The sequence below is a fragment of the Saccopteryx leptura genome, chromosome 5 (assembly GCF_036850995.1).
Source record: "Saccopteryx leptura isolate mSacLep1 chromosome 5, mSacLep1_pri_phased_curated, whole genome shotgun sequence".
Taxonomy (NCBI): domain Eukaryota; kingdom Metazoa; phylum Chordata; class Mammalia; order Chiroptera; family Emballonuridae; genus Saccopteryx; species Saccopteryx leptura.
Genome location: NC_089507.1, coordinates 148,005,268 through 148,032,278, shown reverse-complemented (window position 1 = coordinate 148,032,278; position 27,011 = coordinate 148,005,268). Strand labels below are relative to the sequence as shown.

Below are 27,011 nucleotides of genomic sequence, written 5' to 3'. Positions count from 1 at the left end.
CGAAGAGCCTGGGCCAGTGGTCCAGGAACGGTAAATACTCCGGGCCTGTGGGTGGGGCAGGTCAGAGACCCCCCCCTCTACGGAGATGGGGTGGAAGCCAGACTGCGGGGGAAGGGGGCTTGCGGGGGGGGGAGTGAGGGAGCGGGGCAGCCGACTGGCCCTCAGGACTAAGAGTGGAGATTCAACCCGCGTTCAGAGAGAGCAGAGACCTCGCTTCTGGGTTCCCGGGAAAGGGATCTGAGTTGGCCCTTATTTGCAGCGTCTTCCTAAAGTTATAATTGCGGTTTAGGTCTGTGCATAGTAAGCTTTGATTACGACGGTGAAGAGGGATTATAAATGATCCGTAACAAGAAGAGTGACACCGAGAAGGAAGAGGCAGCCTGCGGCACTTGTCAAAATCATACCTATCTGGAGGCTAGAGGGGAGGGCGAGCAGAGGTGGTAAGATCCGGGGACTCCGGGCCGCTGCGCCTCGCTTGCAGCCCCGCCCGCTGAGCCCCGCCCTCTGGGGCGTGGCCACAGCAGAAAAACCCCGCCCCGAGCCTCGTGATCTGTCAGTTTGGGGAGACGGCGGAAAATGGCTGCCAGGCGTGGGGAGCGCGACTCGCTGGAAGCCGTGATCTCTCCGTTTCCCGTCTTGTAACAGCAGCCGCGACCAGAGCCCGCGAGACGGTCAGTGTGGTGGTCGGACTCGCGGGACGGGGTCCGGAGGGGTGTCCCGCGCGGACTCAGGTTCTGGCTCTCCGGGGCCCCCGCGCGATCGGAGCCACGCTGGGCCGGGGCGGCAGTGACACGCAGGTTCCCCGCGCGGGGCGGCCGCGGGGACCCTGCCCTGTGCCCGAGCTCCCGGGGCTCCTGGAGCTCCACTCCCGGCGCGGCGCGCCGGGCTCCGTCGATCGAGGCCGGCCTTGCAGGAGCGCGTTCCACGGACACGCGTCCCGCGCCCGCAAGCATCGCTGGGGGCTTTTCCGTGCGGGGCGCGCGGACACAGAGGCGCGGCTGCGCCCACGGAAGCGCCTTTCCAAAGGCGGTTTGGTTGTGGGGCGCTGCGGCCGGCCGCTGGGGGCGCTGCTCCGTGGCGCGGCTCGGGTTCCCGGGGGCTCGGGTGTGGCCTGGCACCCCCGCGGACCCCAGTGGGGGTTCGGGTGCATTGGGGCCGTGCCCACGCGCGTCCTCACGCAGGCTCAGACGCCTGCGGTTTTCCTTTTTGTTTTTTCAGCCCCGTAGGGCACCCGGGGCCGAGCCGAGGTTGAGCAAGGCCGCGGGCAGGTGTGTCCTTTGTTCTCCGGCGTTCCCAGCGCGGACACTCATCAGACGGGGGTCTTGGTATGAAACAAAAGGCACCATTCCTTTCTCGTATGAAGTGCCTATCCCAGTGAGGGGAGACGACGATCAAACAGGCTGATGTGTACATTGCAAGTGTAGACAAGTGCTGAGAAAGGAGGACATTTATAAAAAGGACCCCACGATGGAAGCCATATCCTATGATAGCAGAGTGACCCAGGTTATGGGAGGCCACTGAGAAAGGGTAGTGAGGAAATGTTAAAATTCTGTTGTCTTGTGCAGTAACTACTTGTTCTTTAGTTTGTCTGTCTATATTAGGTGCTATTTTCATCCATTTTCACCTAGCTGTGCCATTGCTTAAAGGTGGTGAACCTTAGATACTGGGGGTCAAGAAAGCAGTCCAAGGTGATCCAATAAGTAAGTACTCAAGTCAGGAGTCAGAGCAAGGCCATCTGCTTCAAGGCCCCCCACCCCCTTTTTAGCATTATACTAAGCTGCACTTTCAGAAGAAGGTGGTTTCAAAGAGAGAACATTGAAATGAAGGTTGGACAATGCTCATATTTTTGTCTGTGTTCAGGTATGATTACCAAGTGGTTTTGTTTTTGTCTTGATTCCACCACTGTCAGCGTGACCTTCTCTGATGTTGTGTTCTGTGAGGTTGTTTCTGTTCACCTGGGAAAAACCACGGTCTGACAGTGCATGCCATGCCCGGGCTGCTTTGGACATCATGCTAAATGTCGGGTGGGCCCTGCCTCAGGAAGTTACAGTCGGGGAGATGTGGATGAGGGGAGTAGGGTGGAAAGCTGAGTGTGGTGGGAGCAATCCGAGTTAGGGTGTCCTCAGGGCGTGGAGGTGTCCCCGAGGAGGGGCACTGGTCCCGCTTGGAGCGAGCAGCCCTGGGTGCCAGCTTCCGGAGAAGATGGTGTTAGAGCCGCCCTTGGGATCAGTGCTGTGCAGGGGTACATGTGGAGGATGGCCTTCCTGACCTGAATGCACGGGGCAGTAGGGCAAAGGCCTGGAAAGAGGGAACTGTGGCGCAGCCAGGAGCTGCCAGGAGACTAGTCTGGCTGCAGCTGGACTTGCGGATGGAGTGGGGAGGTGGGTGCGGGTGGGGGGCTGGGGCCGGGGAGGGGAGAAACAGATGAGGCTGGAGTGGGAAAACGGGCGGGGTTGTGGAGGATCTGCGTGCCCTCCCCATCAGAACCAAGAACTGGGTTCATTCACAAGTCCTCACTGCATTACCAAAGAGCAACGATTTTCTTAGGAATTAACGGAATTGAATCTTTACAATGGCTTTAACAGGCGTGTAAGGGTTCAGTTCTTTGAATAACTTGTGAGTAATAAAGCCATAGTCTTCTGTTCTTCCAGTATGAATTTATGGGGAAGTAACTGAAGGATTTGAAGAGAATTATGTTTCTGATTCCTCTTGCTTCATTGTGGCAACTGGACCAGAGGGGGCAAAGACAGGAGGGAGGAAACACAAGTTGGAAAACTGTCATTTTGATCCAGTTGAGAGATGTTGCCAGAGACATTTTTTAGGACAGGGACCTAGGCCACAACAGTTTTTTCCTTTCTGGAAACAGTGCCAACACTATGTGACCTTGTAATGTGACTATAGTTTATTGGTTCTGGATTGACACCTGACACTTTTGGATTTGGGAACAAATCCAAACTTTCTTTAGTTTTAGAAACAATTTGATTTGGGGCTGGATAGTGGTAGGCACCATATTTCCATTTGTGTAGAAGTTTGTCTATAATGAAAGTCGAGTGGGCCAATAGAGAGTGAGAATTCTGCTGGCATTTGAGGTCCAATGGCACCCACCTTTCCCACAGTGTGGTTATGGGAAATCAGTATCCTTACATTTTCTGTTTTGCTTGAGGTAGTATAAGTTTGTCGCTTGCACTCTTAGTCTTACTATATGGTATAGATGGTGAAGGCCCAAAACTTAGGCACTGACAGCGGCGTTGGCTGATCTTGGGCATTGGGAAATGGATGGGACAGAGTGTAGTAACTATTGTACTCCGCGGAGAGAAGTAGACTCTTTGATGGAGTGGATATGTACGGTGTTCAGGGTGGAGGGGTGAATTGAGCCAGGGTGGGTGTGTGAAGCGGCCGGCTGGCAGGGGCAGCTTTGAGTGCCTCAGCTAGGCTGGGCGCTAGGATGGGCCCAGGCTGGTCCGGGGGAGTGGTATAGAGCCTACCTGGGTGCCTTACTGCAGTGTCAGACTCGGTCCTGTAAGAAATGGCAATAAGGGAGAGTGTTGGATGTTGGTGATGACTGTTAATGCAAACTTCTTACTGGTTTTCAATGATAAAAGTACCACATTCTAGGAAATTAGAAAATAAAGGTTCCAAAGAAAACAAAAATGACATTTATGCCATTTCAGTATTTAAAAATGCATTTATTTTAAATAGTTGAGAGACTGTATATATAGATTTTTTTAGTAATTTTTTTCTCTCGGTTAATATATCACACTCATTTTTCAGTCAGTGCATATTTTGGAAACATTTTGATAATTCTGTGTATATTTTCTATTTTCTACTGTGTGAATGTTACCATAATTTATGTAATCCCCTATAACTAAGGTTCTTGTATTTATTGTGTTGTATTTAAAATCTTTTTCCATGTTTTTTTGTGTTTTTAGAATTGATTCTTAGCATGAAGTTACTGAATCAAATAAAATATTTTGATGATTATTCTGTATTGAGGTATAATTTATATATAAAATAAGCGACTCTTTTTAGTGTTCAGCTTTGAATTTTGACAAAGCCATATAATTGTATAATTACTGCCACAGTCAGGATATACAACAATCTGTGGACTCCCCAAAGTCTCTCACCCTCACCTTTAACCCTGACAACTTCTGCTCTGTTATTGTCTGTCTAGTTTTCTTTTTGAGAATGTCATGTAAATGGATTTATGCAGTGCAGCTTTATGTCTCTGGCCCTCAAAGATAGACTTCTACCGCACATGCAAAGCAGGTTCACTCTGGCCTCCGAAGATAGACTTCCACCCCACATGCAAAGCATGTTCACTCTGGCCCCCGAAGATAGACTTCTACCCCGCGCACAAACCATGTTCACTCTGGCCCCCAAAGATAGACTTCTACCTCGCACACGAACCATGTTCACTTTTGGCCCCCAAAGATAGACTTCCACCCCACACGCAAACCATGTTCACCCCATTTCCGGGCCTTCCAAAGTCTCAGCATATAATAGGATTGACTCAACATCCAAAAATTTATTTGAATTTTGTTCACTTAAAACTTCTAATTTGCCATAATCTAAATCAGCGATAAGTGACGCTTTGGGTACATAGTCCATCCTAAAGGAATAGGAATGATTCCTGTTCATCTGTGAACCTATGAACCTCAAGAAGAAAAGTTATGTACTATAAAGTGCAGTGAGGGGACAGGCATGGGATGTGCCTTCTTGTTCCAGAGGTGGGAAATGGAAAGAAGAAAGGAGTCACCAGTCCCAAGCAATGTTACTGTCTGAACAGAGCAAAAGTGTTTAATTTTGCTGAACTCTGGTTTATCTTTTTTTGTAAAAACTGTGCTTTTAGTGTTTTATCAAAAAAATCTTTGCTTAATCCAAAGTAGTCTATGTTTACTTTTGGAGGTTTTGTGCTTTTTGATATGACATTTAGGTTCATTTTGTGTTAGTATGTGTATTTGGTGCATGATAGGAGTTGAGGTTGGTTTGTTTGCATTTGGATGTCCAACAGAACAGAAGTCCCTACTGTTCAGGAGCTCATATCGCGTTGCGGTCAATGGGCGGTAAGCACACACACACGCTGTATTTCTGGTAGTGGGAAGTGCCATGGAGAACATAAAGTAGGGCGGGCTGGAGGGAGCGTGGGGACCACTGTGGAGAACTTGTCGGGTTGGTACTACTTTGCATAACATGGGCTGACTTTCCTGATAAACTGACCCAAACGGGTCAGCCCCAGTGATGGAGGGGCTGTGTGCGTGTCTGCTGGAGGATGAGTTAGGCAGATGGGACAGTGGGTGCAGAGAGCCCACGTGGCACAGTGCTGGGTATGCTCAAGCAGAGAGATGGGTGAGGAGGGGTGAGGGAGAGGAGGAAAGAGGTTTAGCACCCTGACACCCAGACCGAGGTAAAACATTTGGTTTTACCCAGAGTGCTTTGAGAAGACACTGGAGCGCCTGAACGAGGAAGGATGTAGTCTGACTGTGCCAGTCCAGGGCCAGCTCGCCAGTCCTCGGCTGCCTGCCAGCGTGTCCAAAACGCAGGCCCAGAGGCCGCACCAAACCCGCTCTCAGACTGTCCGAGGCCAGGGCTGGGCGTCCGTGTTCTGCAGGGTCTCCAGGTGACCCTGATGCGTGTGACGGTTTATGAAGCTCTGGGCCAGCGTGTGTTTTCACCAGATGACCATGGTTACCTTGTGGTGGATAGGCTATGGTGAGCAGACAGTGGAAGTAAGCAGAGCAGTTGCGGTCTGGGGAAGGGCCTGGTGGCTTGGACCAGGGTGGTTGTGATGGAGGTGGTGAGTAGGAATCACATATGAAGTATATTTTATAGTAAAGCCAAAAGGATTTGCTAAGAGATTGGATGTCGAGTGTAAGAGGACGAGGAAGGTCGGAGACTGGTTGGCCTGAGAGGAAGGCGGCTGGAGCTGCGGTTTACTAAGGCCGGGAGGACAGTAGGGGGAGCAGTGGAGCATTGCTTTCTTCAGGGAAGCCATAGGTGCCAGATCTGGAGTTGTAGGTGGGACGAGTTAGATTGAGATGAGTTTGGGTCTTGGGAAGAGGAGTGGGCATTCTGACAGCGGAGTGAGGGCAGTTGGTTTTCAGTCCTGCCAAGGGAGGGGTAGCAGTACAAGGTAAGGTTAGTTGTTTTTTTTCCTTCTGGTCACAAATGTGTGTATTTTATCTAATCTGCTTTTAACAGGTATTGGGGTAAAGGTAACCACAGCTTTCTGTGAAAATGTCAGTTCTGATATCACAGAGTGTAATAAATTACGTAGAAGAAGAAAACATCCCTGCCCTGAAGGCTCTTCTGGAGAAATGCAAGGATGTCGATGAGAGAAATGAGGTAAGACCAGGCTTCTAACATCCAGTTCTTTCTGTAAATATTTGTTGACTGCCGATTGTGTATAAGGCAGTGTGCTGAGGATAAAGGTGAGTTAGTAAGAAATACGTAGTCCCACTCTTGGTAATACTGACATAAAATGATGACATCATTTTTTTTTTTTCTGAAGTCAGAAGCAGGGGGGAGGCAGGCAGACAGACAGACTCTGGCATGTGCCCAACTGGGATCCACCTGGCATGCCCACCAGGGGGTGATGCTCTGCCCATCTGGGGTGTTGCTCTGTTGCAACCAGAGCCATTCTAGTACCTGAGGTGGAGGCCATGGAGCCATCCTCAGTGCCCGGGCCAACTTTGCTCCAATGGAGCCTTGGCTGCGGGAGGAGAAGAGGAGAGATAGAGAGAAAGGAGAGGGGGAGGGGTGGAGAAGCAGATGGGCGCTTCTTCTGTGTGCCCTGGCCAGAAATCGAACCCAGGACTTCCACATGACAGACCAACACTCTACCTGAGCCAACTGGCCAGGGCAACATAATTTCTTATAGTTAAAAATACTTCAAGTTCCATAGCTTTGGAATTCATTTGAATTTATATAAATGATTGCATATTAATTTTAGGCTTATGATTGACTTTTTTTACAGATGGAATGATCAATATTTAGGAAGTTTGCTAAAATCTGAGTGATTCTAGGAAGCTTTAGAGAGCTTCTAAACCCAATTTTCCTATAAATAGATTAACCTGACAAAATTAGAACTTTTTGAAATATTTTCTTTAATGGACCCCCAATTCCCTTCCTGAGTTGTTTGTTCCATACACCTTGGGATTTTAAAGATCCTATATCTGTAAGAGACAATTAAATAGGTCATGTGTTATGTTTAATAAGATTTGGAAGTATAAATTTATCATTTTGTTAACTTCAATATTAGCTATTTCTATTCAACAATAGAAGTAAATTGATCTTATATCATCATGAACAGCCAAGCTTCAACATTTTATGAACTAATAGACTTTTTGTATGAAATTTTTAATGGCAAAGTATTATTTCTCTTATAAAACTTAATAAAAATAATTGTTTCTTAAAACTGTATTTTAATGTAGTGTAATTTTTTTGCCAGTGGATGAGAAGTGATTTTAGTTTTCACATATATATGTATATATAAATGTGTTTTTTCTCCCTTTAATCCTGATGCTATATCATATATATTATTAATACCACATTTTATATCATATTCTAACTGTATTGTTAGAGAGAATTTGGTTACCATAGATATCCCTAAGATTTTTATATACATTATGGTAATTACTTCCCAGAGCCTGGTGTTACTCATATTTACAGATTTTGAATGAAATTATAGTGCCAAAACAGATTAATCATGCTGTGTTTAAAAAAAAAAAGTTTTATTTTCTCTTTGACTTTTATATTAGTAGTAAACTGAAAACTTAAGATGTCATAGGTGTTTCTAAACTAAAGAAATTCTGTAAACAGAGCTTGACATCCCATTCTGTGAATGTAAGCATGGTATATTTCCTGAGTTTCAGTTAAAGCATAGCTTCTTGACAAGTTTTTTGTGTCTCTTCGGTTCCCCAGTGTGGCCAGACCCCACTGATGATCGCTGCGGAACAGGGCAGTCTGGAAATAGTGAAGGAATTAATTAAGAATGGAGCGAACTGCAACCTGGAGGACCTGGTATGCACAGACATAACTTACCGTTTTATCTTCTTTGTCTTTTCCTGAACCTTGCTGTTTGTTTGTTTGATCAAGTCATTCAAAACGATAGGTTACAAATGATACTATGTTAGATAGCAACTGTACCTAATAACGTGCTAAGTCAGTTTTTTTAAAAGGGAGAGGAGTTTGTACTTTGAATGCAAGGGCTCAGCTCCTCGTGTCTTTCCATGTGGGTGGCCCTGGCTGGACAGGGAGCGCACATGGACGTACATTCCCGTTTGGGAAATGGCCACGCGTGAGTCGTGTTGGTGAATGCGCCTCACAGTGGTGCCTTGCCATTAAGTATCATCACACAGTCACGGTCAGAAGGATGTGGCCCCTTCTGACGTCCCTTCTGAGGGGTAAACCACTGTGGAAGAGGCTCATGTTTCCTCCTACCTTCTCCTCCTGGGAATTCGTTCTTAGGGTCGGTCACACAGTTTCATCGGTTTTTTCCTTTTAATTATTTTAAATTGATGATCTTTATTGAATGGTCATTTGAATTAAATTGCACTCCATAAAATTTAGTATAGGTTACTTGTAGCCTTAATTTAAAAAATAAAGGCAAAACCTTTTTTCTTTATCACCTGGTTTCTAAATTCATCATGGGATCGGAAGGGTGCTCTTTAGTCTCTTTACAGTCTTTAATTTCAATCTAGAGTGATGGTTGCTGGGCACAGCTTTAGCGTTGAGGTTTTCATAGTCAGCTTTTTTCCTTTTTAAAAAAACACGGTGTGTGATTAGAAGTCTGGTGGAAAGACTGAACAGGCAGTTGTGGAACCATTTCTGCACCGTTGTAATGATACAAGCAGCAGAAATACTCTCACCAGAGCTCTTAGGCCAAAAAGCCCTTTTCGAGTGCAGTGGGTCAGGTCATGTCAGTGTACTGTGATCATTTGGTATGCATGTTGAAATTTCTGTTTCCTCATTTTGAAGTGTTATTTTTGGTGTGGAAATGGTAACATCTGTGTCTGTGTCATTGAAGGATAACTGGACAGCACTCATATCAGCATCAAAAGAAGGGCACGTGCACATTGTGGAAGAACTGCTTAAGTGTGGGGTGAACTTGGAGCACCGGGACATGGTATGTACATTCTTTGTCAGTCAGCTGCCGCTTCTTAGCAGTAACAGATATGTGAGAGAGCTTGTGTTGTTGTGTGTGAGCTGACACCACATGGGTGTCATGGGCTTTCAGGACATGGGCGTGGGGCATTGAATGACCCTCAGCAATGTTTTAAAACCTGAGTGATGTAATATACTTCTTTTAGAATGTTCTTAGTCATTGTTTTCAGTTTTAGAGTTTAAAATTTTGAAATATTGTTAAAAATACTATCTTTTATACATCCATGTTTTAGAAATTATGAGACAATTGTTTCCTTTAAGGGGAACTTTAAGAGGGATATAGTCTAGTTTTAAAAATATTTGTAGTTTAGTCAATTTTCAGAATAATATTTATGAATTAATTTTAAATTGTAATTGTGTTTGGATATGCCGTCGAACACATTATGAGCTTAACAAGATATGCTCCTTACTTGTCTTACCTCTTTTCAAGTCTGGCGTCTGCTTATAGCACAAAGGTGAAGAAAGGGATTATTTTCTGGCTTATTTATTCTGCAAAAAGTTTAATCTTTTCAAAAGTTCATTTTAATTTTAACAGTGGAAGAAAGAAGGGAACTGATCTGTCTTGATAGATAGAACACGTGGCCCTTGGCTGCAGATTCTTCGGGAAGCCTTGGCAGTCTGCTGGCTCCCCTGCGCACCCTGTATATGGTGGTGAGCAGCGTTCCCAGGCAGCCCTGGGGCCCGTGGTCTGTGCAGTGGTCCCCGCCACCCTCTGTGCGCTGCACGCAGCACAGCTCAAGGAAGGAGACTGGAGAAGTGCGCTGTGTCCCAAGTCCCTCAGCTGTGGAGCCGTGGGGCTGAGTTGAACCCTTGTCTGCCTGACTCAGCAAGGGAGTTAGGAAGTGTCAACTGTACATTATGACTGTCAGAACTCAGTAGGATTTGTAAAAAGTGATTTCTTAAACTTTTTTAGTTCTCTGTATTTCTCATTTCCCTGGAGTAATTATCACACCTTTTAACATTTAAAGAGTCTTTGTGTTTGGCTTTGAAAGACTGAAAATTGGGGAAACTGAGGACTGCACCTCCCTAGCAGTTAGTGTTGAGGGAACGTACCCTCATAGGACTGGTGGGTGGTTGTGCCTGTCGAGCTGTGGGGGAGGCGTGGTCCCTGGGCCTGTGTGAGAGGAGGAGAGGTGTCCCTGGGTTATCTGGGATATAATGTCCGGAGGTCTAGTGAGGCGTCTTTCTTTTTTTTTTTTTTTTTTTCTCTTTTTTTTTTCTTTTACAGAGACACAGAGAGAGTCAGAGAGAGGGATAGACAGGGACAGACAGACAGGAACGGAGAGATGGGAAGCATCAATCATTAGTTTTTTCGTTGCAACACCTTAGTTGTTCATTGATTATTTTCTCATATGTGCCTTGACCACGGGCCTTCAGCAGACCGAGCAATCCCTTGCTTGAGCCAGCGACCTTGGGTCCAAATGATGAGATTTTGCTCAAACCAGACTAGCCCGCGCTCAAGCTGGCGACCTCAGGGTCTCGAACCTGGGTCCTTCCGCATCCCAGTCCGACACTCCATCTACTGCGCCACCGCCTGGTCAGGCTGAGGAGTCTTTCTTGAGAGGACCTTTAATGGTTGCCAAACTACAGCTCTTGCTGCAGGCACTCAGTTCTAATCTTTTCACTTTGCACATTTGGACAGTTTTGCAAGGTAAAATTTTTATCTCCAACCCTGGCCAGTGGCTCAGTGGACAGTGTCAGCCGGGTGTATGGACATCCCAGGTTTGATGCCTGGTCAGGGCACACCAGAGAAGCAACTATCTGCTCTCTCCCCATCTCTTTTTCCCTTCTCTCGTGGGAGTTTGTCTCAGTATCTCCCCTCTTCTCACTTAAAAAAAAGTGTATCTCCTAGATGCTTGTGTAGGGTGACAGTATATAATTAAAGTGGACATGATATTAAAGCAATCCTGGGCAGGCATTTTACAAATGAAAATATTGGTGTATGTAAGATTTGACTTGACTAAATGCCCAGCTGTATAATTTGACCTAAATTACGTCAGCCGTTCCGTGTCTTTCATGATGTTGGCACTTTGGAAGCTACTCGCCTGTCATTTTTAGAAAGTCTCTCCATTTGGATTTGTCTGGTGTTTCCCATGGCTCAGTTAGAGCTTGTGCTTTGCTGGGAACGGTACCATGGAGGGGATGTGCTCTTCTCAGCGCACCACTCCTGGCCCCTGGTATCTGAGGGCACCACTGGCGATGTTGACCTTGATCTCTTGGTTAAGGGGACTGTCTGTCAGATTTCTTCACTGTCAGATTACTGTTTTTCCCTTTGTAATTACTAAATACTTTGGGGAAGAAACTTTGATTTATAAAAAATATCCTGTTTTTTAATTTCTTTTATTAAGTGAGAGGCGGAGAGGCAGAGAGACAAACTCCAACATGCGCCCCAACTGGAATCTACCTGGCAAGCCCCCTACCCAGCGATGCTCTGCCCATCTGGAGCTGCTGCTCCATTGCTTGACAAGCGAGCTATTTTTTGCACCTGAGGCAGAGGCCATGGAGTCATCCTCCGCTCCCAGGGCCAACTCACTTCAATTGAGCCATAACTCTGAGAGGGTAAGAGAGAGAGAGAAAGAGAAACAGAAAGAAAGGGTAAGGGGAGGGGTGGAGATGCAGATGGGCGCTTCTCCTGTGTGCCCTGACTGGGAATTGAACCTGGGAAATCCACATGCCTGGTGGACACTCTACCTCTGAGCCAACTGGCCAGGGCTCCTGTTTTTGATTAAACTTTCATTGATTTATTTTAGTATTCATCGATATATCTTGCATGGTGATTTTTCCTTTTTCCTCATTCCCTCTACATTTATTAATTGCAATTCTTCTGTAAGGAAGAGTTGTCTCTGTCTCTGTCTCATATAAATACAGTGTGTCCGTAAAGTCATGGTGCACCTTTGACCGGTCACAGGAAAGCAACAAAAGACGATAGAAAATATGAAATCTGCACCAAATAAAAAGAAAACTCTCCCAGTTTCATACCTATTCAGTGCAGTTCAATGTGGGCTCACGCACAGATTTTTTCGGGTTCCTTAGGTAGCTATCCCGTATAGCCTCTACAGACTCATCACTGACTGATGGCCTACCAGAACAGGGTTTCTCCACCAAACTACTGGTTTCCTTCAACTGCTTATCCCACCGAGTAATGTTATTCCTATGTGGTGGCGCTTCATTATACCTGTAAATGCGTCGATATTTATGTTGCACTTTGGTCACGGATTTGAATTTAGCGAGCCACAGGACACACTGAACTTTCTTCTGTACCGTCCACATCTCAACTGGCATGGCTGTGGGCTGCTCCATTGTATACATGGTGTTACATCATCATCTGCACAAGTGCACATGCTGCCACATCATCCTACAGAAACTGGGAGGGTTTACCTTTTATTTGGTGCAGATTTCACATTTCTATCGCCTTTTGTTTCTTTCCTGTGACCGGTCAAAAGTGCACCATGACTTTACGGACACACTGTATATCTGGACCCATGAATGTTGATTTTATTCTTTGGGTTAAATTCAGTTCTTTCCTATTTTGTTGCTCAAGTTGTTCCAGCTTTGGCCTTTGGGAGTTTCTGTGCCCTTGTAAGATGCCCTGTCTTTTTATGTTTTTAATTTGTTTTAAAGTGCTTTCTTACTTTTTGACACTGCAAGGTGCATCAGACTCAGGTTTATCTTGTATTTCCCCTTGCTTATTTTCCTGATTAGCAGTCCTTGCATATGCATGCATTTATTTCTGTATCTATCTATTTGTGTGTGTGTGTATACTGTAATATATATATATGAGAGACCAGATTGATACCACCAACTCAATCCATTGGAGCCTTCTCCCTTTTCTTAATTTGTGGCTCTTTCTCTGATGATGAGAAATCTGGTGCTCATTATGTACACAATATATTTGCTTCTTATGTTCAACACTGGTATACAAATAAAATAGTTCCAGAATTTCTGACCTACAGTGGAGAGAAGTAGATTTACCTACTAACTACAGTGTTTGTATGCAGTTCTTTTTGTTTTTACCATTATAATATCCAGTCAAAACATTGTTTTCCAAAGTTATCTACCATCAGCTTCTAAATAATTATGTGATTCATTTGTGATATCCTTTGTCCCCTTCTGTATTCTATCTTCTCATATTCTAGTTGACTTTAAAAAATATTATAGTAGACCTTAGCCAGTTGGCTCAGTGGTAGAGTGTTGGCCTGGTGTGTGGAAGTCCCGGGTTCAATTTCTGGCCAGGGCACACAGGAGAAGCACCCATCTGCTTCTCCACCTTCCCCCTCTCCTTTCTCTCTATCTCTTTCTTCCCCTCCCACAGCCAAGGCTCTGTGGGAGCAAAGTCGGCCCGGACGCTGAGGACGGCTCCGTGGCCTCCACCTTAGGCACTAGAATGGCTCTGGTTGCAACGCCCCATATAGGCAGAGCATTGTCCCCTGGTGGGCATGCTGGGTGGATCTTGATCAGGCATATGCGGGAGTCTGTGTGCCTGCTTCCCTGCTTCTAAGTTCGGGAAAAAAAATGTATACAGTAAAATTCACTCTTTGTGGCATATGTTCTTTGGTTTTTGATGAGTGCGTCGTGTCATATACCCACTGCCACAGGTCTGTGCAGAGCAGTCTCCTCACTGTCCCCCTCACTGCCACTTTATAATCAGCCCCTCTGACTCTCCCCAACACCTCGCCACCACTGATCTGTTTTCCCTTCCTACAGATTTGGCTTTTTCAGATTAGGGAAAGTATTTTAAATCTCTTTTTAGTGATGATGAAACAAAATCAGAAAATTAAGTGTCTTATAGTCTCAGTACTACATGTGGATTGGTCCAAATACTAATTTTAAGAAAACAAAACTTTTGTTTCTTAGTGTAATTTGATTACATTGGTCTCTTGTATTGAATTGCGTTGTAGCTAAAGAGAAAATTCCTCAAAAAAGGAAAATTGCTTCTGTGGCATAGGATGGAGAAAATTATCCTGCTATTCACACTGGATGACTTTGCCCGCGCCTAGAAACCCTGACCCACAGATCTTACCTTGGCAGGGTCCCTTCTTCAGTAGGAGGTCCCGTCTGCTTGGGGATGCGAAGGTTGTGCCAGCATTTAGGGGTTGACTGTGGTGGCTGGAACCCCTCTCAGGAAGAAGTTTAGACTCAGACAAGGAGACTATTTTGGGACATAGAAAGTTTTCTGAAGAAAAATTTTTATAGCCAGGATAGATCTTGGAAAAAGTCCAGTATGAATGTTTCATATTTCAGTTTTCATGATATAGTACAGAGTTTGGAGTAATTATTTCTGGACTTAAGCAATTTGACTTGTTTTAGGTACTATTGTATATTTCTCTGGGGAGCTTGGGAATTTAAAACTATACAGTAGTGCCCTCATAAAGCAACAGTTTTATAAATAATACAGAAGGAACTTCCTTAATAACATTTTTGTGTGTGGAGACAATCCACAATTTTACCCCCTCTTCTTTTTTTTAGGGAGGGTGGACAGCTCTTATGTGGGCATGTTATAAAGGCCGGGTGGAAGTGGTCGGCCTGCTGCTTTCTCATGGTGCCAACCCAAGCGTCACCGGTCTGGTAAGCATTAACCAAACCTCAGTGGTGATGGAGGTGGTGAGGTCTCTTAGGCAGTCCTCAGGACTGACTACTGACACTTCATAGTGCATGGAAGTGATCTGGATTGTAAAGATAACAGTGAGGAATGTGATTTCAAAATGCTGTGAGAATTTTTTTTCCAAGCTCGTTTCTCCATTTTTATCAGCAACCAGGCAACTCTTGGAGCTTAAAAGTTAATTATATCCATATAATTCCAAAGGAGTTCTGAAAACTTTCAGTCATCTTGCCTGTTTTCTGTGGGCATGTATTCTTAATCTATGCTTCTTTTAAAGAAAAGAGACATTTTCTTGTGGATTCTCACAGATGGTGACACATGCATGACTACTCTGCATGAGACTTGCTCTCAGACTGCAAATTAAGATGGAGTCCTTTCATAATATAATATATGTACACCAACTCATGTACACTTTAAATATCTCACAGCTTTTTAGTTACACCTCAACAAAGCTGAAACAAATTTTATTCAAGTGAATGGGAGGGTTATGTAAGAAAGGTCTCACATTTCTGTTGTTAGTCTTGCCTGTTGGCTAGTCACATGAAATGTGTTAAATCTGTAAAAATAAATGTGTTTATAATCTATATTTATATAAGGTTGAGTGCATCTTAGCTACCAGTCATGTATTGTATTATGTGTGTTTTTAAAGTGGAGAATGGTCTGAAACTTGTTTTTTAAAATATTACTTTGTATTATTCCATTTATTAGTTACTTTTCTTAGCAAATGTGTGCTGTAAATATCCAACTAAAAGACTGTTTCTTTCCCTCTCTTGTGCCCCTTCCCCCCTTTGCCTGCCTCCCCGCCCCTCCTGTCCCCAGCAGTACAGTGTCTACCCCATCATCTGGGCGGCGGGGCGGGGCCACGCGGACATAGTGCACCTCTTGCTGCAGAACGGTGCTAAGGTCAACTGCTCCGACAAGGTAGGTCGGCCGGACCTCTCAGCTTCCGGGGCCTCTCAGGTTGGGTCCACTCTGTGTCCACGCTACAAGTGTTTTCATGTCATCGCATGAGGCTGCTTGGGTATGTCCTTTGTATATATATTAATGTATTTCATGTAGATAGACACATCTAATAGAGGGGTCCCTTATGTGTATTATGTACTAAGTCTCCCTCCATTGTTTTCATGTGCCACCTTCCTCGTTCTCGGGTACATCGACAGGGATGATTCCCTGTCTTCATTATTTGGATTTTTCTGTCATAATTTTTCTTCCTACTTTCAGTCCTGCCCGCTTTTCGTGTTGTTGCCGGAGTGCTCTTTCTAAAATAAAATTCCCTCTCACAGTTAAAATTCTAAAGGCATCAATCCTGGTATGATGTATGAGGAAGCCTCTGTTTCTACCCCTGCTGTTTATACCCCCCAAGACTACCTTGTGGACAGTATTATTATTATTATTATTATTATTATTATTATTAGCAAGAGAGAGACAGACAGGAAAGGAGATTGATGAGAAGCATCAGTTTGTAGTTGCAGCACTTTAGTTGTTTATTGATTGCTTTTTTTATGTGCCTTGACCAGTGGGCTACAGCAGACTAAGTGACCCCTTTGGCCTCAAGCTGTTGAACTGTGCTCAAACTAGATAAATCCGTGCTTAATCCGGTGACTTCAGGGGTTCAAACCTGGCTCCTCAGTGTCCCAGGTTGATGCTCTATGCACTACATCACCACCAGTCAGGCACTGTGTACAATATCTTAAGAGGACAGCTTGTCAGAAAAGCTTCTTAGAATAAGAGAGACCTAGACTGGTTTGTATGAAGAGAGAATGAAGAAGAAAATACTGAGGACATGGGAGGAGATCACTGAGCATGTTTCTAGGTGAAACCAGGACAACAGAGGACCCATAGTGCGCGTGAGGGTTAGGTTTATAGGGGGCTGAGGCCAGGGTTTGAGAAAACAGGGAGAGAGACTTACTGAGGCAGTCTGAGTTCCGACTGCCAGTACGTTTATCAGGGGTCAAGGTGAGGAGGGTCTTGCCAGACGTCAGATCCTTTGTGATGGTGAAAGGGAGTGTCTGCTGCACAGGTGTGGGGAGCAGGCTGAAGTGAAGGGGGCTGTCATTCACAGCATCTGGTCTGGTTCAGTCCAGTTCTAGAGGAAGAGGAAGAGGAAGAGGAAGAGGGATGAGCGCTCAGTTATGTCATCATGAAGGTGGCTCAGAGTTTTGATGTGTAGACTTAGGGAAGGCATTTCAGCCAGAGAAGATGTTAGCCACAAAGGAAGAGGCTAGAAAAGAATTGGGTCCTGGGCGAATGTAGACATGAGAGTGAAATGGGGAAATTTCTTCAGCAGTTCTTATTCTTTCTCTGAGCCTGCCCCAGGGCCGCAGCCTGGACACCTGCTGCCCTCTTCTGTGCCCGCCCCCCCCCCCCCCCGCCCCACTATGAATCCTGCCCCTACAGCTGTGTTGTCAGCCTTGCAGTTCCAGCTGCCTGAGGTCTGTTCATCTGAGAAGTGCCTAGGTGACGGCGTTTAGCAGTGTGGTTACCGGGAGGTGTGATGTCGTCAGTAGGGTGGCACTGCCCAGATAGTGGCCTCCAGCCCATTTGGCTATTTAGACTTAAATTAATTAAAATAAGATGGAATAAAATATTTCCATTACCCAAACTTCTCACATTTCAAGTGCTCTGTAGCCATAGGTGTGTAGTGGCTGCCATAGTGGCTGGTGCAGAACATGGAGCATTTCCATCAGCCCAGAGTGCCCGATGGGCAGGGCCGCACAGAAGGCAGGCCCTTGTTGAAAGCTCACTCACTCTGCGGTACCCTCCTGTGTAGTTAGAGGTGGGAGCGGTGATCACAGGCTCTGGCTGCCAGACTCCTGGTGGGTAAAGCGTTGCTATTTTATGCATGATTTATACTCTGGTGCCTTTTGTAACACATCCCAGCAAAAGGTGCATTAGAGCGCAGTTCCTAGGCTGCAGTTTACTTTGCCCACTGCAGCGCTGGTGTGGGGTGTGGGTGAGGGCACAGGCTGAGGCTGGTCGGGCTCCTGGGTCTAGCTCCATCTCTTCATACCTCTGTGACTTGCAGCCCGTAACTAACTTCTCAAGGCCTCCTTTGCTTATCTGAAAATGGGATATTGCCACTGGTACTGGTTCTCGTGATAGGATTACACGAGTTCACATATAGCTGGAACTTGCTTGTCACTCTGCCTGTAGTCAGACTGCTGAACTTTAAATTGTGTCTTTCAAGATATGGGAAGCAACGCAAGCTTGTTCAAAGTTAGAGTGTATGACTTTGTGAGGGAAGATTTGCTACTCACTGATGATGAAAGATAAAGTTGGTTAAAAGGTATTTCATGCAGTGGTTACTCATCTATTCTGGAGAAATAAAATGGGGAAAATATGATTTAGCTACGATTAAAATTATGATTGGTATAAGCAGTACTCCAAGAATACTCAAATATGATATTATCACAATTTGTGTTGACAGCTACTTTCTTTACAAACACCTTTAACACCAGTTTTGAATGTACTGTCTGTTTCAACAGTATGGAACCACCCCTTTGGTTTGGGCTGCACGCAAGGGCCACCTGGAATGTGTGAAACACTTGCTGGCCACAGGGGCCGATGTTGACCAGGAAGGAGCTGTAAGTGTGTTTCCTGGGTTAGCCCCTGGGAATGGAGGCGTGGTTTTAGTCTTAAGAGAGAATACTTTTTCTGAGTATATACCTAGAGAAATTTCCTACAGTTCTGGAGTGATACTTTGAACAACCAGCATTCTCTTCTTATTACCCTGATGAACATATTCTAGATATATGTACTGGAAATTGTTGCTGTTAAGGATCTATTGCTAATGCATGTATATTTTTGGAGGCTGAAACTATAAAGAATATTGTTCAGTAATCTTAGTGTAAATCAAAATAGTCTCAAATCAAATAGTTTGAAATACATAAATTGTGGGAAAACGTTTTGTCCTATGCAAATTCCTTTTATTTAAAATTTAAAAATAATATATTTTTTTGTATGTTTTCTGAGGTGACTTATTTTCCTTCTTCAATAGACAGATTTAAAAATATCAGAAATCACTTGTCACAACTGAGAAAGCTTAAAAATTGGTTCAAACCTCCTACCATGTAAGAAACAATATGGACTGCTATTTGTATAACTATCCTGTGAGATGGAGTATAAAGGGTTCTGAGAAGAGATACTACCAGATCTCTGGCTACAAGGCAAATATTGTGAACTCTAAGTCGTTCCTGACTTACTTGCATATCAGCCAGTTTCTCCTGTTGTCCATGTTAGCAGAAGCTAAGTGTCGACCTTCAAGGAATATGTCATGTTTAGTGCTGTGTGGAGGCAGTGTGGTCTCAGGCAGCATGGAGGCATACCTTTCTTTTTCCTCCTTTCTGGACAGTTGATCACGTGAATCACATGATGAGTGATTGTATAATTATTGACTGAGAAACCATTGAAAAGGCTGCTATTTTATTTTATTTATTTATTTTTTAATTTTTATTAATTTTAATGGGGTGACATCAATAAATCAGGGTACATATGTTCAAAGAAAACATGTCCAGGTTATGTTGTCATTAAATTATGTTGCATACCCATCACCCAAAGTCAGATTGTCCTCCGTCACCTTCTATCTAGTTTTCTTTGTGCCCCTTCCTCTCCCCCTTTCCCTCTCCCTCTGCCCCCCCCCCCCCCCCCCCCCCCCGTAACCACCACACTCTCGTCCATGTCTCTTAGTCTTGTTTTTATGTCCCACCTGTTTATGGAATCATGCAGTTCTTAGTTTTTCTGATTTACTTATTTCACTCCATATAATGTTATCAAGATCCAACCATTTCGTTGTAAATGATCCGATGTCATCATTTCTTATGGCTGAGTAATATTCCATAGTATATATATAGCACATCTTTTTTATCCAGTCGTCTATTGACGGGCTTTTTGATTGTTTCCATGTCTTGGCAGCTGTGAACAATGCTGCAATGAACATGGGGCTACATGTATCTTTATGTATCAATGTTTCTGAGTTTGGGGGGTATATACCCAGTAGAGGGATTGCTGGGTCATAAAGTAGTTCTATTTTCAGTTTTTTGAGGAACCACCATACTTTCTTCCATAATGGCTGTACTATTTTACATTCCCACCAACAGTGAATGAGAGTTCCTTTTTCTCCACAGCCTCTCCAACATTTGCTATTACCTGTCTTGTTGATAATAGCTAATCTAACAGGTGTGAGGTGGTATCTCATTGCAGCTTTGATTTACATTTCTCTAATAATTAATGAGCATCTTTTCATATATCTGTTGGCCATTTGTATTTCTTCCTGGGAGAAGTATCTGTTCATGTCCTCTTCCCATTTTTTTACTGGATTGTTTGTTTGTTTGTTGTTGAGTTTTATGAGTTCTTTGTATATTTTGGATATTAGGCCCTTATCTGAGCTGTTGTTTGAAAGTATCATCTCCCATTTAGTTGGCTGTCTGTTTATTTTGTTGTCAGTTTCTTTTGCTGAGCAAAATCTTCTTAGTCTGATGTAGTCCCATTCATTTATTTTTGCCTTCACTTCCCTTGCCTTTGGAGTTAAATTCATAAAATGCTCTTTAAAACCAAGGTCCATGAGTTTAGTACCTACGTCTTCTTCTATGTACTTTATTGTTTCAGGTCTTATATTTAGGTCTTTGATCCATTTTGAATTAATTTTAGTACAAGGGGACAAACTGTAGTCGAGTTTCATTCTTTTGCATGTGGCTTTCCAGTTTTCCCAGCACCATTTGTTGAAGAGGCTTTCTTTTCTCCATTGTGTGTTGTTGGCCCCTTTATTGAAAATTATTTGACCATCTATATGTGGTTTTATTTCTGGACTTTCTATTCTGTTCCATTGGTCTGAGTGTCTATTTTTCTCCAATACCATGCTGTTTTGATTGTCGTGGCTCTATAATTAATATAGTTTGAAGTCAGGTATTGTAATGCCTCCAGCTTCATTCTTTTTCTTTAGGATTGCTTTGGCTATTCAGGATTTTTTATAGTTCCATATAAATCTGATGATTTTTTGTTCCATTTCTTTAAAAAATGTCATTGGAATTTTGATGGGAATTGCATTTAATTTGTATATTGCTTTGGGTAATATGGCCATTTTGATTATATTTATTCTTCCTATCCAGGAACAAGGAATATTTTTCCATCTCATTGTATCTTTTTTGATTTCCCTTAACAATGCTTTGTAGTTTTCGTTATATAGGTCCTTTACATTCTTTGTTATGTTTATTCGTAGGTATTTTTTGTTGTTGTTGCAATCGTGAAGGGGATTATTTTTTTGAGTTCGTTTTCTAATGTTTCATTGTTGGCATATAGAAAGGCTATGGACTTTTGTATATTAATTTTGTATCCTGCGACCTTACTGTATTGGTTTATTGTTTCTAGTAATCTTTTTGTGGAGTCCTTGGGGTTTTCGATGTATACGATCATATCATCTGCAAAAAGTGATACCTTTACTTCTTCTTTTCCGATATGGATGCCTTTTATTTCTTTATCTTGTCTGATTGCTCTGGCTAGAACTTCTAGCACTATGTTAAATAAGAGTAGAGAGAGTGGACAACCCTGTCTTGTTCCTGATTTAAGGGGGAAAGCCTTCAGTTTTATGCCATTTAATATGATGTTAGCTGATGGTTTATCATATATGGCCTTTATCATGTTGAGATATTTTCCTTCTATACCCATTTTGTTGAGTGTCTTAAACATAAAGTTGTGTTGTATTTTATGGGATACCTTTTCTGCATCTATTGATAAGATCATGTGGTTTTTGCTCTTTGTTTTGTTGATATGGTGTATCACGTTAACCGTTTTACGTATGTTGAACCATCCTTGAGATTCTGGCATGAGTCCTACTTGATCATGGTGTATTATTTTTTAATATGTTGTTGTATTCGATTTGCTAGTATTTTGTTTAGTATTTTAGCATCTGTATTCATTAGAGATATTGGTCTGTAGTTTTCTTTTTTGTGCCGTCCTAGCCAAGTTTTGGTATGAGGGTTATGTTGGCCTCATAAAATGTGTTTGGAAGTATTGCTTCTTCTTCAATTTTTTGGAAGACTTTGAGTAGAATAGGAACCAAGTCTTTTTTGAATGTTTGATAGAATTCACTAGTATAACCGTCTGGGCCTGGACTTTTATTTTTGGGGAGGTTTTTAATAGTTTTTTCTATTTCTTCCCTGCTAATTGGTCTGTTTAGGCTTTCTGCTTCTTCATGACTCAGTCTAGGAAGGTTGTATTGTTCTAGGAATTTATCCATTTCTTCTAGATTGTTGAATTTAGTGGCATATAGTTTTTTGTAGTATTCTACAATAATTCTTTGTATATCTATGATATCTGTGGTGATTTCTCCTCTTTCATTTTGGATTTTGTTTATATGAGTCCTTTCTCTTTTTTCCTTGGTGAATCTTGCCAAGGGTTTGTCAATTTTGTTGATCTTTTCAAAGAACCAGCTCCTTGTTTTATTAATTTTTTTCTATAGTTTTTCTGTTCTCTATTTCATTTATTTCTGCTCTGATTTTTATTATCTCCTTTCTTTGGCTGATTTTGGGTTGTCTTTGTTCTTCTTTTTCTAGTTCCTTAAGGTGTGAAGTTAAGTGGTTTACTTGGGCTCTCTCTTGTTTGTTCATATAGGCCTGAAATGATATGAACTTCCCTCTTATTACTGCTTTTGCTGCATCCCAGAGATTCTGATATGTCGTATTGTCATTTTCATTTGTCTGTATATATCTTTTGATCTCTGCACTTATTTCTTCTTTGACTCATTCATTTTTTAAAAGTATGTTGTTTAGTTTCCATATTTTTGTGGGGTTTTTTACCTGTTTTTTTGCAGTTGAATTCTAGTTTCAAGGCTTTATGATCAGAAAATATGCTTGGTATAATTTCGATTTTTCTGAATTTGCTGATGTTATTTTTGTGGCCCAACATATGGTAAATTCTTGAGAATGTTCCGTGTACACTAGAGAAAAATGTATACTCTGTCGCTTTGGGATGAAATGTCCTGTAGATGTCTATCATATCCAGGTGCTCTAGTGTTTTGTTTAAGGCCAATATATCTTTTTTGATTTTCTGTTTGGATGAACGATCTAGAGCCATCAGCTGTGTATTGAGGTCTCCAAGTATGATTGTATTTTTGTCAGTTTTTGTTTTAAGGTCAATAAGTAGCTGTCTTATATATTTTGGTGCTCCTTGGTTTGGTGCATTTATATTAAGAATTGTTATGTCTTCTTGATTGAGCGTCCCCTTAATCATTATAAAATGACCATTTTTGTCTCTGAGTACTTTTGCTGTCTTGTGGTCAGCATTATTAGATATGAGTATTGCTACCCCTGCTTTTTTGGGGATGTTATTTGCTTGGAGTATTGTTTTCTAGCCTTTCACTTTGAATTTGTTTTTATCCTTGTTGCTTAGATGTGTTTCTTGTAGGCAGCATACAGTTGGGTTTTCTTTTTTAATCCATTCTGCTACTCTGTGTCTTTTTATTGTTGAGTTTAATCCATTTACATTTAGTGTAATTATTGACACTTGTGGGTTCCCTATTGCCATTTTATAAATTGCTTTCTTTTAGTTTTGTATCTTGTTTGGTTCTTCTCTTTTGTTTTTCTGTCATTTGTTTTTGTTGGGTTGTATTCCATACTTCTTTCCTCTGTTGCTACCTTTTTTAAGTCATGTGCTTCTGTGGTGGTTTTTTCAAGAGTGGTTACCATTAAGTAATGAGAAAGGTACCTACCATGTTCATTGTAGTATACTATCTTATGAGTGCTTCTGCACTCCATCGTCCTTTGCTACTGTTAATCTCCATCCTCTCCCCCCCTTTTTTTTTGTTTTTGTTGTCACAGTTTAAATTTGGTTTTATTGTGTTCTTGGTGGAGCTTTTACTTCTGGTTTTGTTTTGTTTTGTTCTTTGTATCTGGTTGGAAAACCCCCTTTAGTAATTCCTGGAGTGGGGGTTTTCTGATGATAAATTCCCTCATCTTTTCTGTATTTGTGAATGTTTTTATTTTCCTTCATATTTGAAGGATAGCTTTGATGGGTATAGTACTCTTGGCTGAAAGTTCCTCTCTTTCAGGATTTTAAATATTGGGGTCCACTGTCTTCTAGCTTGTAGAGTTTCTGCTGAGAAATCCGATGATAATCTAATAGGCCTTTCTTTATATGTTGTATTCTTCTTTTCCCTGGCTGCCTTGAGAATTTTTTCTTTGTCCTTGGTTTGTGCCAATTTCATTATGATGTACCTTGGAGTAGGTTTGTTTGGGTTAAGAAAACTTGGTGTTCTGTTTGCTTCTTGAATTTGAGGCTTTAGTTCTTTCCACATGCTTGTGAAGTTCTCGTCTATTATTTGTTTGAATATATTCTCCATTCCATTTTCTCTCTCTTCTCCCTTTGATATACCTATTATTCTTATGTTATTCTTTTTTATGGAGTCAGACAATTCCTGTAGGGCTTTCTCATTTTTTAAAATTTTTGAGTCTCTTTCTTCTTCTCTCTGTTGTGCCTCAAGTTGCTTGTCTTCTATGTCACTAATCCTATCTTCTATCTGGCCTGTTCTATTAGCTAAGCTTGTTACCTCGTTTTTCAGTTCATGAATTGAGTGTTTCATCTCTGTTTGATTTGTTTTTATAGTTTCAATTTCCTTGGTAATATATTCTTTGTGTTCGTTGAGTTGTTTTCTTAGCTCCCTAAATTGCCTTTCTGTGTTTCTTGAATGTCTTTGAGTATTTTTAGGATTTCTATTTTAAATTCTCTGTTATTTAGCTCCAAGGTTTCCAATATATTAAATTTTTTCTCCATAGATTTTTCCTCATCTATCTGTGCTACCTTTCTGTCTTTTGTATCCATGATATTTGATTTCCTTTTCCTTAATGGCACCTGAGGGTGGTTTTGTTGATAGTACTAATGAGAATTAATAAAGAATAAAAAGTAAAAAGAAAAGAAAAAATGGAAAAAAAATAAATTTTATTATTCCCCCCCCTTTTTTTCTCCTCTCCTCTCCCTTCATCCTTGAGAAAAAATTGTGATGAACTGTGAATTATATTGTGCTAAATGGGACAAAAACTACCTATAACGGAGGTCTTGAGTTGGGGAGAAGTGATAAAGGGGCAAAAAAGGGGTAGGGACCCACAAAATGCAAAAAAGGAAAAAATTTGTGTCAAGAATAAAATGATTTGCTTGTAAGTGATGGTCTACTAAGAGATATAATGAGAGGGATAAGAGGGAAACAGGAAAAAGGAAAAAAAATTAAAAAGTACTATTGTATTAAGTGGAGCAAAAACCAGATAGAATGGAGAGCCAGGGTTGGGAGGAATGCTAATGAGTTAATAAGCGAAGTAAAAAGCACCTAAAGTGCCACAAAAAAAAAATTTGAGTTCCAAATAAAATAATTTGTTCGTGATTGAGGATTGAATGAGAGGAAAAGTAAAGGAGAAAAGAAGAAACTAATATAGAGGGAGAAAAAAAGAAAGGAGAAAAAACAAAAAGAAGAAAAAAGAACAAAAAGATAGAGAGAGAGAGAGAGAGAGAGAGAGTTAAGGGTTTTGGAGTACAACCCTCATAGAGAGAAAGGAAGAAGAAAAGAAAGAAAATGGGAAATGTAACACTTACCCATAAGTGTTCAAGTGTAGTTCAAGAAGTGTAGTTCAAGAAGAGGAAAGAATAAGATGGGCAGAGAATAAAACAACCAGGGTGGAAGAAAAAGAAAATAATCAAGACAAGAAGATGAAAGAAACAACAACAACAAAAAAAAATGGAAAAGGTTATAAAATCTGTGGATTTTTCTTGATTTTGAGAGGCTAACGTCTTCCATTTTCTTTCCTCTCCTTCTTCCTGGTCAGTGACTCTGTACCCCAGGCTCTGCCCCTGTGGCACGCTTAGGTAGAGATTTGCAATTGATAAGTCTCTATGGCGATGTCATATATTAGGCTTCAGTCTCGTTGGCAGTCGAGGCTCATAAGCATTTGCAGGCTCCGACAATGAGAGAGTCTGTTTTCCCGGAGCTTCTCTCCTAGTCTCTCCTTCCTGAATTAGCAAGGGCTGCTATTTTAATTTGTGAAAGAATTATGGCTCAGTTTTGGGGGCTGATATAATAACTGAAACATCTTTTTATTATTATTGATTTTAATTTATTGTGTTTACATAGATTCTAGTGTTGCCCCAAATGAATAACTGAAACAAAATAGGTCACAGACTGAAGAAGTAATTTGAATACTTTTGGTAATGAGTCAGGCTCTCCTGTGAGGTTGTTTATTGTAATTAGGTGTGTTTTTGAAAGAACCACTGAAATAAGAGTTTTTGAAAAATGAGGTTTCTAGATTTCTATAAAAGACAGAAGACCATATTATAAGGTCTACCGGAAAGTTCTGTCCGTTTTTGGAATAAAACAAAATACAAATTTTTCTTACTGTCAATAAACTTTATTTATTTTTTTTCTTTTTATAGATAAATTTTTATTAATGTTAATGGGATGACTTCAATAAATCAGGGTACATATATTCAAAGAAAACATGTCCAGATTATCTTGTCATTCAATTATGTTGCATACCCATCAACCAAAGTCAGATTGTCCTCCGTCACCTTCTATCTAGTTTAAACTTTATTAAATAATATAATTGCCATTATTATTAATGATTTCTTGCCAGTGTGAGGGCAATTTGTATATCCCATTTTTGAAAAATGTTTTATCTTTTGATGCGAAAAATTGAACCAGTGCTGGTTTGATATCTTCTTCATTTTTGAATTTTTTGCCCTTCAAAAAATTTTGTAAGGAAAAAACAAGTGATAGTCGGAGGGTGCTAAGTCTGGGGAATATGGTGGATGCGACAGACATGCTTCTGTAGCATTTCTTCCTTGTTGAAATTTGTAAAAATTACAGTGGCATAAATGAACTTTATCAGTAGCCATGGGTACACTATCGCTTCACACATAAGACTAACGTGAATCAACTTTGTTTTAGTTAATTTGCTGCGTCAGTATGTATACATTAAGTGATAAAAATAGAGAGGCACACATGTGCCAAATAAACATGCTTATGTGTCGAAACTTGTGATAGAAACGGACAGAACTTTCCAGTAGACCTTATATATTTTTATTGAAATATCCTGTAGCTATTAAGTCATTACTTTCAGTTTTTTTTTCCCCCCATAGATTTTATTATAAACAATTCTTTGAAGTCTGAAAGACCTTATTTTGCATTATTTAGTTTAAGATGTGTTTAGTTTTGAGTCAGCCTGTCAACTGTTGTACAGTTCATTACACCTGTGAGAGGGTTTGTTTATTATAAATG

General features: G+C 41.8%; 1 protein-coding gene across 6 annotated transcripts in view; it reads left to right on the top strand.

Moving 5' to 3' along the window:
* The first annotated feature begins 545 nt into the window (after positions 1–545).
* The window catches only part of KIDINS220 (kinase D interacting substrate 220), a 95,850-nt gene continuing 69,384 nt past the window's right edge, over positions 546–27,011 (top strand). For 3 of the 6 annotated variants that reach the window (XM_066385909.1, XM_066385907.1, XM_066385905.1), the window contains exons 1-7: positions 546–671; positions 6,199–6,342; positions 7,921–8,019; positions 9,026–9,124; positions 14,629–14,727; positions 15,584–15,682; positions 18,247–18,345. In XM_066385909.1, coding sequence (XP_066242006.1) covers positions 6,235–6,342; positions 7,921–8,019; positions 9,026–9,124; positions 14,629–14,727; positions 15,584–15,682; positions 18,247–18,345 — 603 coding nt within the window. In that variant the 5' untranslated portion in view covers positions 546–671; positions 6,199–6,234. Of the gene's footprint in view, positions 672–6,198; positions 6,343–7,920; positions 8,020–9,025; positions 9,125–14,628; positions 14,728–15,580; positions 15,683–18,246; positions 18,346–27,011 lie in introns of all 6 variants that reach the window. The other 3 variants (XM_066385908.1, XM_066385906.1, XM_066385903.1) reach the window with 1 other exon arrangement.